The sequence below is a fragment of the Rattus rattus genome, chromosome 4 (assembly GCF_011064425.1).
Source record: "Rattus rattus isolate New Zealand chromosome 4, Rrattus_CSIRO_v1, whole genome shotgun sequence".
Classification (NCBI taxonomy): domain Eukaryota; kingdom Metazoa; phylum Chordata; class Mammalia; order Rodentia; family Muridae; genus Rattus; species Rattus rattus.
Genome location: NC_046157.1, coordinates 180,270,413 through 180,284,230, shown reverse-complemented (window position 1 = coordinate 180,284,230; position 13,818 = coordinate 180,270,413). Strand labels below are relative to the sequence as shown.

Below are 13,818 nucleotides of genomic sequence, written 5' to 3'. Positions count from 1 at the left end.
AATCAGCTTTTCAGAGAGTAAAGATTGATGGCCATCTGATTGTTTAAAGGTTGGAAATGACATTTACACCCGGGGATGAGCTAGGATGCCTGGCCTCGTCTAAAATAAATGCAAAGAAAGACGCTGCGTGTTGCGTTCCGAGACTACCTATAGTTTCTTGGCATTAGATAGAGATTCTTGGGATCTTGGCATTAGGTTCTCATGAGATTCTTGGGAGTAGATTCCTTTTAGAATTTCTAAGTGCTCGGTTCAATACTGAAATCTGTTCTAGGGACGGGAATGGGTGTGGCTTTGTGGCGCGCGCTCATGCGCTCAAGCCTCAAGTTCAGCCTTTAGCGCCTAGTCAAACCAAAATAAAACAAACACAACAAAACATAAAAAATATTCCAGGGACATACTACTTGAATGAACGAAAGCAGTTCTTTGTAGTATTTTGACATGGTAAGCAGCAACTACAACAATAGTCCGTCAAGGGGTATGGTGGCAAACACCAGAAATCCTATCAGTAAGTTGCTGAACCAGGAGCATCCCATAATGTGAGGCTACATGACAAAAACAAGAACAAAAGACCTGAGGGGAATAAAACAAAGAGAGACCCCCCAATTTTCTGAACACATGGTAGATTTGATGAGGCCCTTCTCGATAATTTATGATTCTACAAATATTTAGCCTTATCCATAATGGAACTTGGGGGTCAGTGACATTCTCTTAGTCATGGTTTTAGTGCTTTATTGTTTTAGCACCAAGGGTTTCTTGTCTGAAATCCTTGGGGCCAGATATTGAGATGTCAGACTTCACAGGGGTTGGGAAAGTTTGTCTCTCTGCACTCAGTGAGATATCTTAGAGACAGAATACAAGTCAATGTGAAATTCATGTATGTGTCACATATACCCAATACACACAGTCTGTGACTGTATACATCTCCTGTATTTTGACAGCATGTGGCAATATTTTGACATTCGCCTGCATTTTGGCAGTAATATGTTATATGAGGTCAGATGTACCAAAGCCTTCCTGTCCCCAGAGTTTCAGATTTTAGAGCATTTCTGATTTTGGATTTTTTTTTTCTTTTTTTGTTTTGGGCATGTTCAGCCTACAGTTCTGTAACCTAAGCTTCTGTGGCGGTTCCTTAGATGTGCTTAGCTTAACTCTGTCATGAGCAACCTGGGCCTTGCCCCAAAGGAATCTCTTTGCCCCATTTTGTCAAAAAGACAAACGAGGAGTAATAAAGAGGTCGGGAGTGGGAGCCATCTCTAACGAGCTGTTGTCCGACAGTCAGAGTCATATTGTACAGCGGCTGAGCCTAAATCGGATCATCTCTGAGATTAGAGGTACAGGAGAGAAAGAGTACCTCCCCCGCTCCCCACCCCCGGCCTCACCCCCCCACCCCCCGTGCCCGTTTACTTATGTTGGGAAAAAAAACAAATTTCATCCATTTGCTCTGAGCTTGAGAATCTAGTCTGGAACAAATGTGTTCTCAAAGTAAAGAACTGTCTTTCCCCTCTTCTTTTCCTCAAAGGAAGAAAAACTAAAGAAAGAACAAGCTCAGGGCTGGAGAGATGGCTCGGTGGTTAAGAGCACTGGCTTGTGTGTCCAGAGGTCCTGAGTTCAATTCCCAGTGGTGACTCGGTGGCTCACAACCATCTGCTGCCCCCTAGAGTCACTTCCATTCAGCTGTGGTGCTAAGAGGACCGACCACCAGGTCACACTACTCCCTGGGATGACTCACTCCCTCTGCCAAAATGAGGTTGGGGATTTAAATCCTGCGTGTGAGATCCATAGGTTCAGCGGCTGAACAGACAAGGGTTTGGACTGTAACTACCTTTTACTATGGACAGGGCGGTAAGTCTCTCAACTTTTATGTCCATTTACACACACACACACACACACACACACACACACACACCCGTAAATCATAAAAATAATGGCACTAGTGAACTCCACATGGCCATTCCGGGGAGTTAGCCAGGGCATCTGGCACGTGTAGGTGCAGGACTTCTTCAGAAACCTTGTTTGAGCAGCACCAATGATCTTCCTCCATTGGCGTGCAGTTACTTTAATCGAGACTCTGCTAGTTCGTCACATAAATTTCTCTAGTGGACACTGACTAGAGGCCACCATGAGGAACGAGGAAATGTCAAAAACTGACTGACCTGTTGGAAACTTAATTTCTAGAAACCAGCACACATTAAAAAAAACCAACAACAACAACAAAAACAAACAAACAAAAAAACAACAAAAAGGAAACCAGTTTGTGCAATTTCATCTTTAAAATGAGCACAATATTTATGTTCTACCGTGTAGTGCCCTCAGAAACTTGCTTTTTTCAATTCTCTTTTTACATTTATTCAGTGTGTGTGTGTGTGTGTGCATGTGTGTGTGTGTGTATAGAGGAAAAACAAAACTTGGACTCAAGTCATCAGGCTTGTCAGCAAGCCCCTTTAGCAAGAAGCCATCTTGCCATCCCCGGACTGGATTCCTTTGAGGAGAGAGCACGGTGCCTATGACGCAGAGTTAAGATTCTAAAGCCCTGACAGTTGGGGTCATTTGGATGCCAACCGTGTTTTCAGTTGACACACATCAGTAAGCTCCCTTAGATTTGCTTTGTTTTAGAGTCAGCCTGACCAGCAACTGAGCAATGAAAGCTGTGTTTGTAGAGCCGCTCTTGGAGGACGTGGGCCTTTTAGAGGCCTCCTCCAAGAGACTCTTGACCTCTGTTTCACCGCCAACTTTGCAAGTGCTATTGCTGTTGTTACTGCTGCCTTTGAGGTCTTTTCCTTCCTTTGTGTCTGTGCGGCAGAGGTAGATGGAGCACTTGCTCGTCTCGGGGTGTCTAATCTACATTTTGTGATACCCCCCAACCTCTGGCTTTTGAATGAAAACAGAAGTCACATCAGGAGACACAGTTACTGATTTTTTTTTTTTTTAAGAAAGACTGTCATGATTATTATCACTGTAATCGTATTTAGGAAACAGCGGTTTGTTCCATATTTTAATAAGAATCAGAAAGTCGTATGAAATCTAGGAACACGGAAAGTTTTTAACACAGAAAACCAGGATATGGAGTTTAAACTTGATCCTGTCCTAAGATTATTGAAGTACAGAATAAAGTGGGTTTTTTTTTTCTGTTTTGTTTTGTGGGTTTTTATTTTTGTTTTTAGTTTAAAGAAAAGCAAGGAGCCTGATTAATCTGCCAAAGACTCCAGTGGTTCAAACTGAGTTTTGCTTTTGGCTAGGTCAGTCTTGAGGACAAGGTCTCTCTGGGCTGTGCTAGTAGGGAATCACAGTGACTTGAATGGTACCTACCAGGTTCTCTTCACACAGTTCTCTGAACTGGTAGAATTTCTGCGCCATGAGAAGCTGGGCACTGCCCACCGCGGTTCTGATTTTCCCTAGAACTGAAAAGAGCAGACACAGAAGTTTACACGATGCTTCACTGTTCAGACTTTGTCTGGTAAATACAGCAAAGAGAAATTATGCTGGCATGCTTTGAAAAAAACGGCCCACACAGCGTGCCCACGCCCACCCGGATAGATGCCCTATTGGTCCACGAAACCTGGGCTGCCGAGTTCAAACATAAAGTCAGCTTGGAAAAACACAAGGTCACCGTGCTTGTTTCTTGGGAGAACTGGAGTTTTCTGTCACAGGACTGTGCTGTACACACAAAGAGAGTCAAACAGCGTTCCTTCCACGGTGCAGACAAATGTCTCGTGTGTTTCCCGGTGCAGTTTCAGGTTTATCCTGATTTGCTGGCTTGATTTTCCAATTCGGATTCAAAAAAACAAGAAAAGCAATGCCAGCTGGGAGGGAGGAATCTCGCGGCATTCACCCGATCCAGTCCAATGGTAATCCGGTGTTTTCCCGGAGTCCCATCACTGGCATTTGCTGACAAGCGAATTTCCTAGGGCGTGATGGGGGTGGGGGATTGTCAGCCTGTTGCCTAGGGAACGCCAGCACGGATCCTGCTTTCCACTTTACAGCCCCTTTTCCTATTAACATCGGTTTGGTGTGGAACTTTCTTCTTTGCCAGAAAGCTACTTTTGGTCTCAGTAAACGCATTTGAACGCCTCTGCAGGGGCCCAGGTCTGAGTCTCCCAGGGCTTCCCCCGAACCTGCAGCCCTAGCAGCTGGAACTCTGCCAGGCCTAGGCTTCACAAATCTCCCTCGTGTACCTGAGGGAACAGAGACCTAGCACAGTGAAAGATTAGAGAGAACCCTGACGCTTGGCTGGTGGAACTCTGCTGGCTTAGACAGTATGTGGGAATCAAGTTCCTTTTCTCAACCACACTCCCCTCCCCCCGCCCCCCTAAAGTCAGGAGAAAACAAAGAAAGCAATAGGTATTGCCCAGGGCTTTCTAGTAATTTGCTACACTGGATTCACAACGCCCGTCTATTTCATGATTCACGCTCTTGAGTTCTGCTCAAGGATTTTAGCACACACACCTGTAAGTCAGAGCATTTCTAAATTCATACGTCCCCAGTCATGCCAGACTGCTTCGGGATACACATTTGCAGCCTCTGTGAATCTGTGAATCCCCGACTGGCAGCTCCAATCCCATACATAGGTGGAAGTTTTTACTTTTTTTCTAGTCCTTTAGACCATTGCTGTCTTCCTCTTCCACTGGGAAATCAGGTGAGTGAGGTCTCTCACTGTTGTTGTTGTTGTTATTATTATTATTATTATTATTATTATTATTATTATTATTATCAGCAGCAGCGGTAGCATACAGGATCTACATAGCCTTGGCTGTCCTGGACCTTACTATGTAGACCAGGCTGCCCTCATACTCGCTGCTGGGATTGAAGGCATGTGCCACCACAACCCACTTGGTCTTCCTTTCTTGGTACCTCAGAGTAAAGTGGATAGGGTGAGTCTAAGTTCAGAGCCCGGGCCTCTTTGACAAGTTTTGACGATGGATCAGTCAAAACTTTGAGCTAAGAGGTCTCAGTCACATCTGAATAGCTGCAGTATGATAGACCACCATAAGAGACTTGGAGGGAACCTCCGTGTCCCCTCAAAAGAGGCGCCCCCGTAACCCAGGGTGATCTCCCACTCAGTGCAGACAAAGATGAAACTGAGTTCCTGATCTGCCTTGTCTCTACCTCCCCAGTGTTAGGATTATATTCCTCTCCCACAACACCTGGCCTGGAAGTGCCACATACTCCTTGAAAAGTAAATACCAGTGGAAATAAGTAAAAAGCAAAAGGCCTGGCTGGAGAGATGGCTCAGCGGTTAGGAGCATTGACTGCTCTTCCAGAGGTCCTGAGTTCAAATCCCAGCAACCACATGGTGACTCACAGCCATCTGTAATGGGATCTGACGCCCTCTTCTGGTGTGTCTGAAGACAGTGCACTCGTATAAATAAATAAATAATGAACCTGAGAGCTGGAAGAAAGATGCATCTTGCTAATGTTTGGACTCTGTGCTGCCGTGTCCAAGGTCAGTACTCAAGGATGAGGTTGATCAGAGAAAATGTTGGGGGTTCTGGGATGGACCTAAGCAAAAGACATCGTTCCAAGGCCACTCTCCATTCACCATTGTTCAGCGGCAGCCTGGTCCTCAAGACCAAAGCCAAGGTCAAAAGAGGAGCCCGGAAGAACTTGTGGAATCTAGTCACCCAGCAGGGACACTCGTGGTGGGCTCTGGATTCATTCAGTCAGCAAATACTAGTGAGGGTTCACTGCCAAGCATTTTGTTAGACAGGTATATGGCAGTGGTCAGGAAGATGAAGAGGTCTGTACCCTCTTGGGCTTTGCATCTTGGTACAAAGCACAAGGAAAACACAGGAGGAAGCAGACCCCCTAACTTGACAGAGTTAGACCACACTGAGCGTTTTTTTCTCTCTCCTAAGAAAGGGAGTCCGACTCAGCACCAAGCATGCTCCAGAGCATGGGAAAGCTGACTCCAGCTTAAACAGTTGGTCTTGAAACAGTCACACCACTGATTTCTCTTTACTTATTTTATCTATCTCGTTAAATCGATGCACACCATTGATGCTGTGCATGCATGTGTGTGCCATGGTGCAAGCGTGGAGCTCAGAGGACAGCACACAGGAGTCTGCTCTCTTCCTTCAGTGGTGAGACTCCTGTGGGTTCTGAGGATTGAACTCAGGTCTTTAGGCTTGGTAGCCGTGCTGGTTTGCACGTGCTTATCCCTGGGCGTGGCCCTGTTGGAGGAAGTGTGTCACTGTGGGGGTGGGCTTGGAGATCTTCCTCCTAGCTGCCTGAGGCTGCCTAGTCTGTTCCTGGCTTCCCTGGATGGAGATGTAGAACTCTCAGCTCCTCCTGCACCATGCCTGCCTAGATGCTGCCATGCTTCCACCTTGATGACAATGGACTGAATCTCTGAACCTGTAAGCCAGCCCCAATTAAATGTTATTATTTATAAGACTTGCGTTAGTCATGGTGTCTGTTCACAGCAGTAAAACCCTAAGACCGTAGCAGACACCTTGAACTGCTGAGCCATCTCACTGGTGGTTTTATTATTATGGTGGTTGGAATATGCTTGTCATTATTAGTGAGTGTGGCTTTGTTGGAGGAGGTGTGGCTTTGTTGGAGTGGGTGTGGCTTTTTGGAATGGGTGTGGCCTTGATGAAGTGGGTGTGGTCTTGTTGGAGGAAGTGTATCACTGTGGGTGTGGACTTTGAAAGCTTCCTCCTAGCTGCCAGAGGATGCTTGTCTTCTTTTGTTTGCCTTCGGAACAAGATGTTGAACTCTCAGCTCCTCCAGCACCATGCCTGCCTAGATGCTGACATGTTTCCTGCCATGATGATAATGGACCGAAAACCTCAGAACCAGTAAGCCAGCCCCAAGTAAATGTTGTCCTTTATAAAACTTGCCTTGGGGGCTGGAGAGATGGCTCAGTGGTTAAGAGCACCCGACTGCTCTTCCAGAGGTCATGAGTTCAATTCCCAGCAACCACAACCATCTGTAAAGAGATCCAACGCCCTCTTCTGGTGTATCTGAAGACAGCTACAGAGTACTTATATATAATAAATAAATAAATCTTAAAAAACAAAACAAAAAAAAAAACTTGCCTTGGTCATGGTGTCTCTTCACGGCAATAGAAACCCTAAGAAATTAATTAATTAATTTTTTGCCACTATTTTAAATTTTGGAGGGCTGGAGAGATGGCTCAGCGGTTAAGAGCACTGACTGCTCTTCCAGAGGTCCTGAGTTCAATTCCCAGCACCCACATGGTGGCTCACAACCATCTGTAATGGGATCCAATGTCCTCTTCTGGTGTGTCTGAAGACAGGGACAGTGTACTCACATACATACATTAAATAAATAAATCTTTAAAATTTGGAAACAAATATTTTTAAGGACTTGATAATTTTCTAGTCAAAGAAAGCGAGCATCCATATATATATATATATATATATATATATATATATATATATATATATATATATATATATATATTTCTCCCCAAAGGAACCAGTTTTCTTTTTTCCCCTGTTATATATTTTAAACCCCCCAGAGTCTTACAGCTCAACTGTAGGGTCTTCCCTCTTGACCCATTTCCCTTCTTCCCCTGTGGGAAGTACTGAAGCAGAGCTAAAGTAGAAAGAGACCTTCCAGACTATTGCTGATGTCACTGAGGAACCCTTTGGTCCTGGAAAGATAAGGACTAAGGGCCTTTCTAGATGCACACAAAGAGCTGGAGATGGTGGTCGCGCGTTTAATCCTAGCACTTACAGAAGAAGGTAGATCTCTGCGTTTGAGGCCAGCCTGGCCTGCTCAGTAAGTTCCAGGATAGACAGGTGTACGCAGCGAGACCCCGTTTCAATAAATAGGTTTATAATTTACTTTATTTTACTTTTATTTTACACTCATTCACTAATGCAAAATAAAATACACTAAATACAAAATAAAACGCCTACAGACGGGTGTGAGCTGCCACGTGGGTGCTGGGAATTGAGCATGGGTCCTTTGGAAGAGTAGCCAGCGGTCTTAACCACTGAGCCATCTCTCCAGCCCCACGGGAGGCTGAGTGATATAAGTGAAAGATGCACACGAAAGAACACTGGAGTTGACCACCCCATTACCACGCTTGAGACCCCGTGGGCTGAAGGGCAGAGATCTCCTTTGAATTTTAGGGTCGGGAGTCTTGGAGACTGTTTGCTCCTGAGATGCTGTGTAGCTTTCCTCCTTTACACGCAGGCGCATGTCATCTTTCTAGATTATTCAACGGAATAGGGTGCTATGGTGTACACACTGAATGCCCCCTAGCGGCTTGTGTCCTAAAGGCTGTGGGGAAGGTGGTAGACAAACGGGGACTTGGACTTTAGTGGAGGGAACTCAGCTGCTAGGAGGTACCCAAGCAGGGGGACACTGGTACCAGCACTTTCCTCTCTTTTTCTTCTATGGCTGCCAGGAAGTCAGCAGCCTCCTCAACCATGATACACTCACTGTTGGGGTGGGGTGGGGTGGGGTGGGGATGGGGGATGGGTGGGGTGGGGTGGGGTGTGGGGGGGCGGGGTGGGGGGATGGGGATGGGGGATGGGGTGGGGGATGGGGGTGAGGAGGTGGGGGGTGTTGGGTCTGACTGCTTAGGAAGAAGCATCTGTGTGTGATCCTTGTTCCCTCCCAACAAGGATCCTCCTTGTTCCTTTCTTGTTCCATTTTTAAGATTGATGGTGTGTGTGTGTGTGTACCTTGAGTGCATATATGTGCATCATACATGGGCAAGTCCTCGTGGAGGCCAGAATAGGGTATCAGATCCCACGTCACTACAGTGACAGTGAGGGATTGCGAACTTCCTAAAATGGGTGCTGGGTGTCAGGAATGGAACCTGGGTGCTGGGCAGGAGGAGCAGCAAATGTTCTTTTTTTTTTTTTTGGTTCTTTTTTTCGGAGCTGGGGACCGAACCCAGGGCCTTGTGCTTCCTAGGCAAGCGCTCTACCACTGAGCTAGATCCCCAACTCCTAGCAAATGTTCTTAACTGAGTCATCTCACCAACCCTTGTTTCCCTTCCTTCCTTCTTTCCTTCCTTCTTTCCTTCCTTCCTTCCTTCCTTCCTTCCTTCCTTCCTTCCTTCCTTCCTTCCTTCTTTTCTTCCTTCCTTTCATCCTCCTTCTTCTTGTTTTTAGAAACAGGACCTCTTTCTTCATGTAGTCCTAGTGTCCTGGATCTCACTATGTAGACCAGGCTGGCCTTGAACCCAGAGAGATCCACCTGCTTCTGCGTTCCAAGTGCATGTACCACCATACACAGCTCCTTGTTTTATTTTTTGAGATAGGGCCTCCCCTTCCATTCTGCTATTTGATCCACTCTAGGAAATTGTCTTTTTTATCATTGATTTGTTTAGAGCCTTACTGCATAGCCCAAGTTGGTCCTGACCTCCTGAAGACCTCCCTCTCTCAGCCTCCAGAGTGTCTGGGACCCCAGTTGGGTTTCACTGCACTCAGTTTTGAGTTTCCCTATGTTATGCACTTCATGTAAGTAGAAGCATTTGGTGTCTATTTTTCTGTGACTGGCTTGTTTCACTTCACAGTGTCCTCTGAGTCACCCACATTGCCATACAAGGTCATCGTCTTCCCCTTCCTCCTCCTCCTCTCACCCTCCTCTTCTTCTTCCTCCTCCTCATCTTCCTCCTCCTCCTCTTCTTCTTCTAGATTTGCTTATTTATTTTTTAATTTATATTGAGTACACTGTAGCTGTCTTCAGACACACCCGAAGAGTACATCGGATCCCATTACAGATGACTGTGATCCACCATGTGCTTTTTAGGAATTGCGCTCAGGACCTCTGGAAGAACAGCCAGTGCTCCTAACCACTGAACTTTAAGTTCAGTAACATTCCATGTCTAGAACCAGGTGAGGTAGCACGTCCTCAGGAGGCTGAGGCAGGACTAAGCTAAGCTACACAGCAAGACCTTGTCTCAAAACACAAAAGGCTAAGCAAAACAAAAACCAACATTCGCCTTCTAGCCAGGGCCGCCAGACTGCAGGGCAGGGGATAAGGAGGCATTGTGGGAATCTGAGGATGAGAACAAAGTGGATCTAGACTCAGCAGCTGAGCGCAAGGTCATTTTAGCTGTGAAGAAAGTGGAGCGTCGGGCGCTAACTCCACAGACATGGTTAGAGTAAATTACAAGCCCCGAGTTTTCTTTAAAGAATATATGTCATAATGAGAAGCAGAGAACGACTTCTGTGGGAGGGATGTCTATGCAAACTATGCTTTGAAATCCCCCTGGCTATATTGAATTAAAGGCCGAGACATTTAGAAAAGAGTGAATCTCCTCTTTTCCCACTCGCCGTATCGTGCGGGATATGGTTTTTATTTTGTGAACATAGCGATGGTACAAAAGACACAGGGGTGAAGAGAATGAAAAGTTTTCTTTTAACCCTGCCAGGGAATCTATGATTGCTACAAGGAGTTTCCTTATGTTGGTGCCAGCAAGCCAAAACAAAGAGCGGTTCCCCTGGGAATACGCCTGGCTTTTTTGCTGAGTCCAAATCGAAATTTCAGGACTGAAGGTATAGCTCGTAGTGTGGGTAAAGCTGGGAACTCAATCCCTAGCACCTAACACACAGATAAACAAACACAGCACATGTGCATTCAAAGCATATGCACAGCAAGCCTATGTACCCGTCCACGTTCCCAGAGAATTAGGTCTCCACATCTCAAAAGTCAGAGCAGTGGTTCCTGTGGCTTATTTTAATTCCTTTTCTTCTCTCTCTCTCTTTCTCCCCCCTTCCTTCCTTCCTTCCTTCCTTCCTTCCTTCCTTCCTTCCTTCCTTAATAATTTTTATTTTTGAGGCAGAGTCTTACTATTTTGGCTTAGCTGGCCTGAAACTCACTATTTGACCAGGCTAGCTTCAAATTCTCAGAGATCCACCCGCCTCTGCCTTCCAAGTCCCAAATGATAGCATTAAAGCCACTATGGCTGCCTGGCAGCCGCAGTCTCTACTTTAGGGACTCAGACACTGAGAAGACCACGCACAGTACTTGCTATGCAGCTGAGGATAACCTCGAACTCCTGATTCTGCTGCCTGCATCTCCCAGTGCTAGAATCATAGGCACATGCTCTGTGCCTGGGCTATGCAGTGCTAGGATCGAGCACAGGGTTTTGTGCATGCCAGACACCATTAACAACTGAGCTTCATCCCCAGCCCAAACAAACATTTTTATTTTCATGTCGGAAATGGAGAAGAAGGCAGTTGTCCTGGCTGGTTTTGTGTGTCAACTTCACACAAGCTGGAGTTATCACAGAGAAAGGAGCCTCCCTTAAGGAAAGGCCTCCGTGAGATCCAGCTGTAAGGTATTTTCTCAATTAGTGACCAAAGTGGGAGGACCCAGCCCATTGTGGGTGGGGTCATCCCTGAACTGGTTTCTGTAAGAAAGCAAGCTGAGCAAGCCAGGGGAAGCAAACCAGTAAGCAACGCCCTCCATGGCCTCTGCATCGGCTCCTACCTCCAAGTTCCTGCCCTGTGTGAGTTCCTATCCTGACTTCCTTTGGTGATGAACAGCAATGTGGAAGTGTAAGCTGAATAAACCCTTTCCTCTCCAACTTGCTTCTTGGTTATGAAGTTTGTGCAGAAATAGAAACTTCAACTAAGACCAATGGGTACCAGCATAGTGGGGTATTCCTGTGACAGCCAGACCATGTTTTGGGGAGGACTGTGGAAAGACTTTGGAACTTTGAGCTAGAAGAGCCATTTGGTATTAAATGGCCTGTGGGATATTCTGTAGGAGCTTGGAAGATAATGTTGAGAACAGTGCAGAAGATGGAGACCTGGCTTGTGAAATTTCAGAGGGAAGATTAAAGACTTGTGGCTGTTGCTGTTTTGATTGTGAAGATTCCGTGGTTTTGGTTAGCTGGGGCTGAAGAATCAGCTGCGATTAACAAGATACCAGAACTACTAAACTAAACCTTTGAATTACTGGGACTAGTGATGCCGGCTAGCTGGAACTAAGAGATTAGTGGTGACCAGCATCATTGAGGTGAAATCTTCTGGGAAGTGTTTTCTGAACGCACAAAGAAGCTGTGTTCCAGAGATAACATATCATGGTTGTATCTTGTGTTGCAGCTGGACAATGTGTAAGAGTCACCCAGGTGGTACTGGTTTTTAAGGCATGAAGGGGTCATGAAGAGCAGCTGAGGCTAGGCACTGTGAGAGGCCATGAAAGGCCATTGGTGAAGGTGCAGCCTCAGTTGCAATTGATGGCCCAGGACTGAAGGTGTCATCCAAAGGAGTTGAGGCTTGGCACCATGAAGAGAGCCTATGAGAGGCTATTGGTGAAACCTAGTTGCAGCAGAAGACCCAGTGTCTTGGAGATGCCAGTACCATGGGATGACCACCAAGATCAGCAGCACCAGTGGAGTACAGGCAGCTGGAGCCTATAAGATGAGGTGTGTGCTACAAAGGGCTGAGCTGGAAAAGCAACCCAAGCCCTTGGAGGATCGTGAGTAGACCCCAGACATTGCATGGTTAGAGTTAGAGTTTGATTTTGCTTTTGATTGTGACTGTGCTCTGATATTTTTCCCTCTTGAAGTAAGAAAGTATTTAGTGGAACCCACAGTTAAAAGACTTTCAATTTCAAAAGAGATTGGATATTTTTAAAGGGATTGAAATTTTAATCTGTAAGAATCTGTAAAGACTGTGGGACTTTTAAAATTATTTAGATCTTGGGGATGAATAAGAAAGTAAGGGTTGAGGCTTAATAGTGATGTGTTTGTGTGTCAAGTTTACAAGGGTTCAGTTGTCCTGGCTGGTTTTGTGTGTCAACTTGACACAATCTGGAGTTATCACAGAGAAAGGAGCCTCCCTTGAGGAAATGCCTCCATGAGAGATCAGGCTGTAAGGCATTTTCTCAATTAGTGATCAAGGGGGAGGCCCCAGCCCATTGTGGGTGGTGCCATCCCTGGGCTGGCAGCATGGAGTGGGTGGGTGCCCATCACTGATTACCCCATTGGAATCACAGACTCTCTGTACTCAAGATGGAGCTTCTCCTTAAGCACCTGGCTCTTTTGTTTCCCTTCTATAGACTTGGAGTGAAGAAGGCGAGAAGGGGGTGAGGGGGTGGGCAGGGAGAGTGTCCATCTTCCTATTTTAAAGCCATGAGAATTTGTCACCAGTCCAGATTGGTATGATTTCGAAGAAGGCATCATTGCAGCCGTTTCTCCAATCCGTGGTGCAGGGGCCATGTGTCAATGGCACGTCTCCGTCATGCTATGGAGTCTGTTCTCTTCTGGCTGGTGCTGTACTGCAGGAGTACGTCTGTTCTGTTTACGTCCACTGTTATTGGATTGGTGGTGGTGCTGGGGATTGAAACCACAGCCTTGAATATGCTAGGCACATCCATCTGTGCCCGCGGCTTGTTTTGTTTTTAATTCACTATTTTATGTGTGTAGACGTTTGCCAATGTGTATGTCTGTATACCATGGGCATGCCCAGTGCCTACTGAGGGTAGGAAAGAGTGTAGATCTCCTAGACCTAGAGTTATGGATGGCTGTCGGTTAATGTGGGTGCAGCGAAACAAAACTATTCTCTGTAAGAGCAGCCAGTGTTCAGCAGCTGAGCCATCTTTCCAGCCCCACCCTCTGCCCCCCTTTCCTTCTTAAGGAGACAAAATTTTGTGGCTTCTAATGTCTGAAGAACCGAATTCTCACAGAAACTTCCTCTACACTAAAAGCAGAGTTCCCATGGGCGTGGATAACCTTGAACTCCTGACCCTCCATATTTTTACTGTAGGGTACAGACAAGTGCCACTAAGCCTGGTACATTTGGTGCAGGAGCACCAACCCAGCGCTGAATGAATACTAGATAGGCACTCTCCAGCTGAGCTACGTGCCCAGCCTGGTTTGGT

At 46.1% G+C, this 13,818-nt stretch overlaps 1 protein-coding gene across 12 annotated transcripts in view; it reads right to left on the bottom strand.

The window, feature by feature from the left end:
- Positions 1-13,818, bottom strand: part of Dlgap1 (DLG associated protein 1) — a 705,387-nt gene that overhangs the window by 7,919 nt on the left and 683,650 nt on the right. For all 12 annotated transcript variants that reach the window (XM_032901733.1, XM_032901736.1, XM_032901735.1 and 9 more), the window contains one exon: positions 3,307-3,398. In XM_032901733.1, the coding sequence (XP_032757624.1) occupies positions 3,307-3,398 (92 nt within the window). The remainder of the gene's footprint in view (positions 1-3,306; positions 3,399-13,818) is intronic.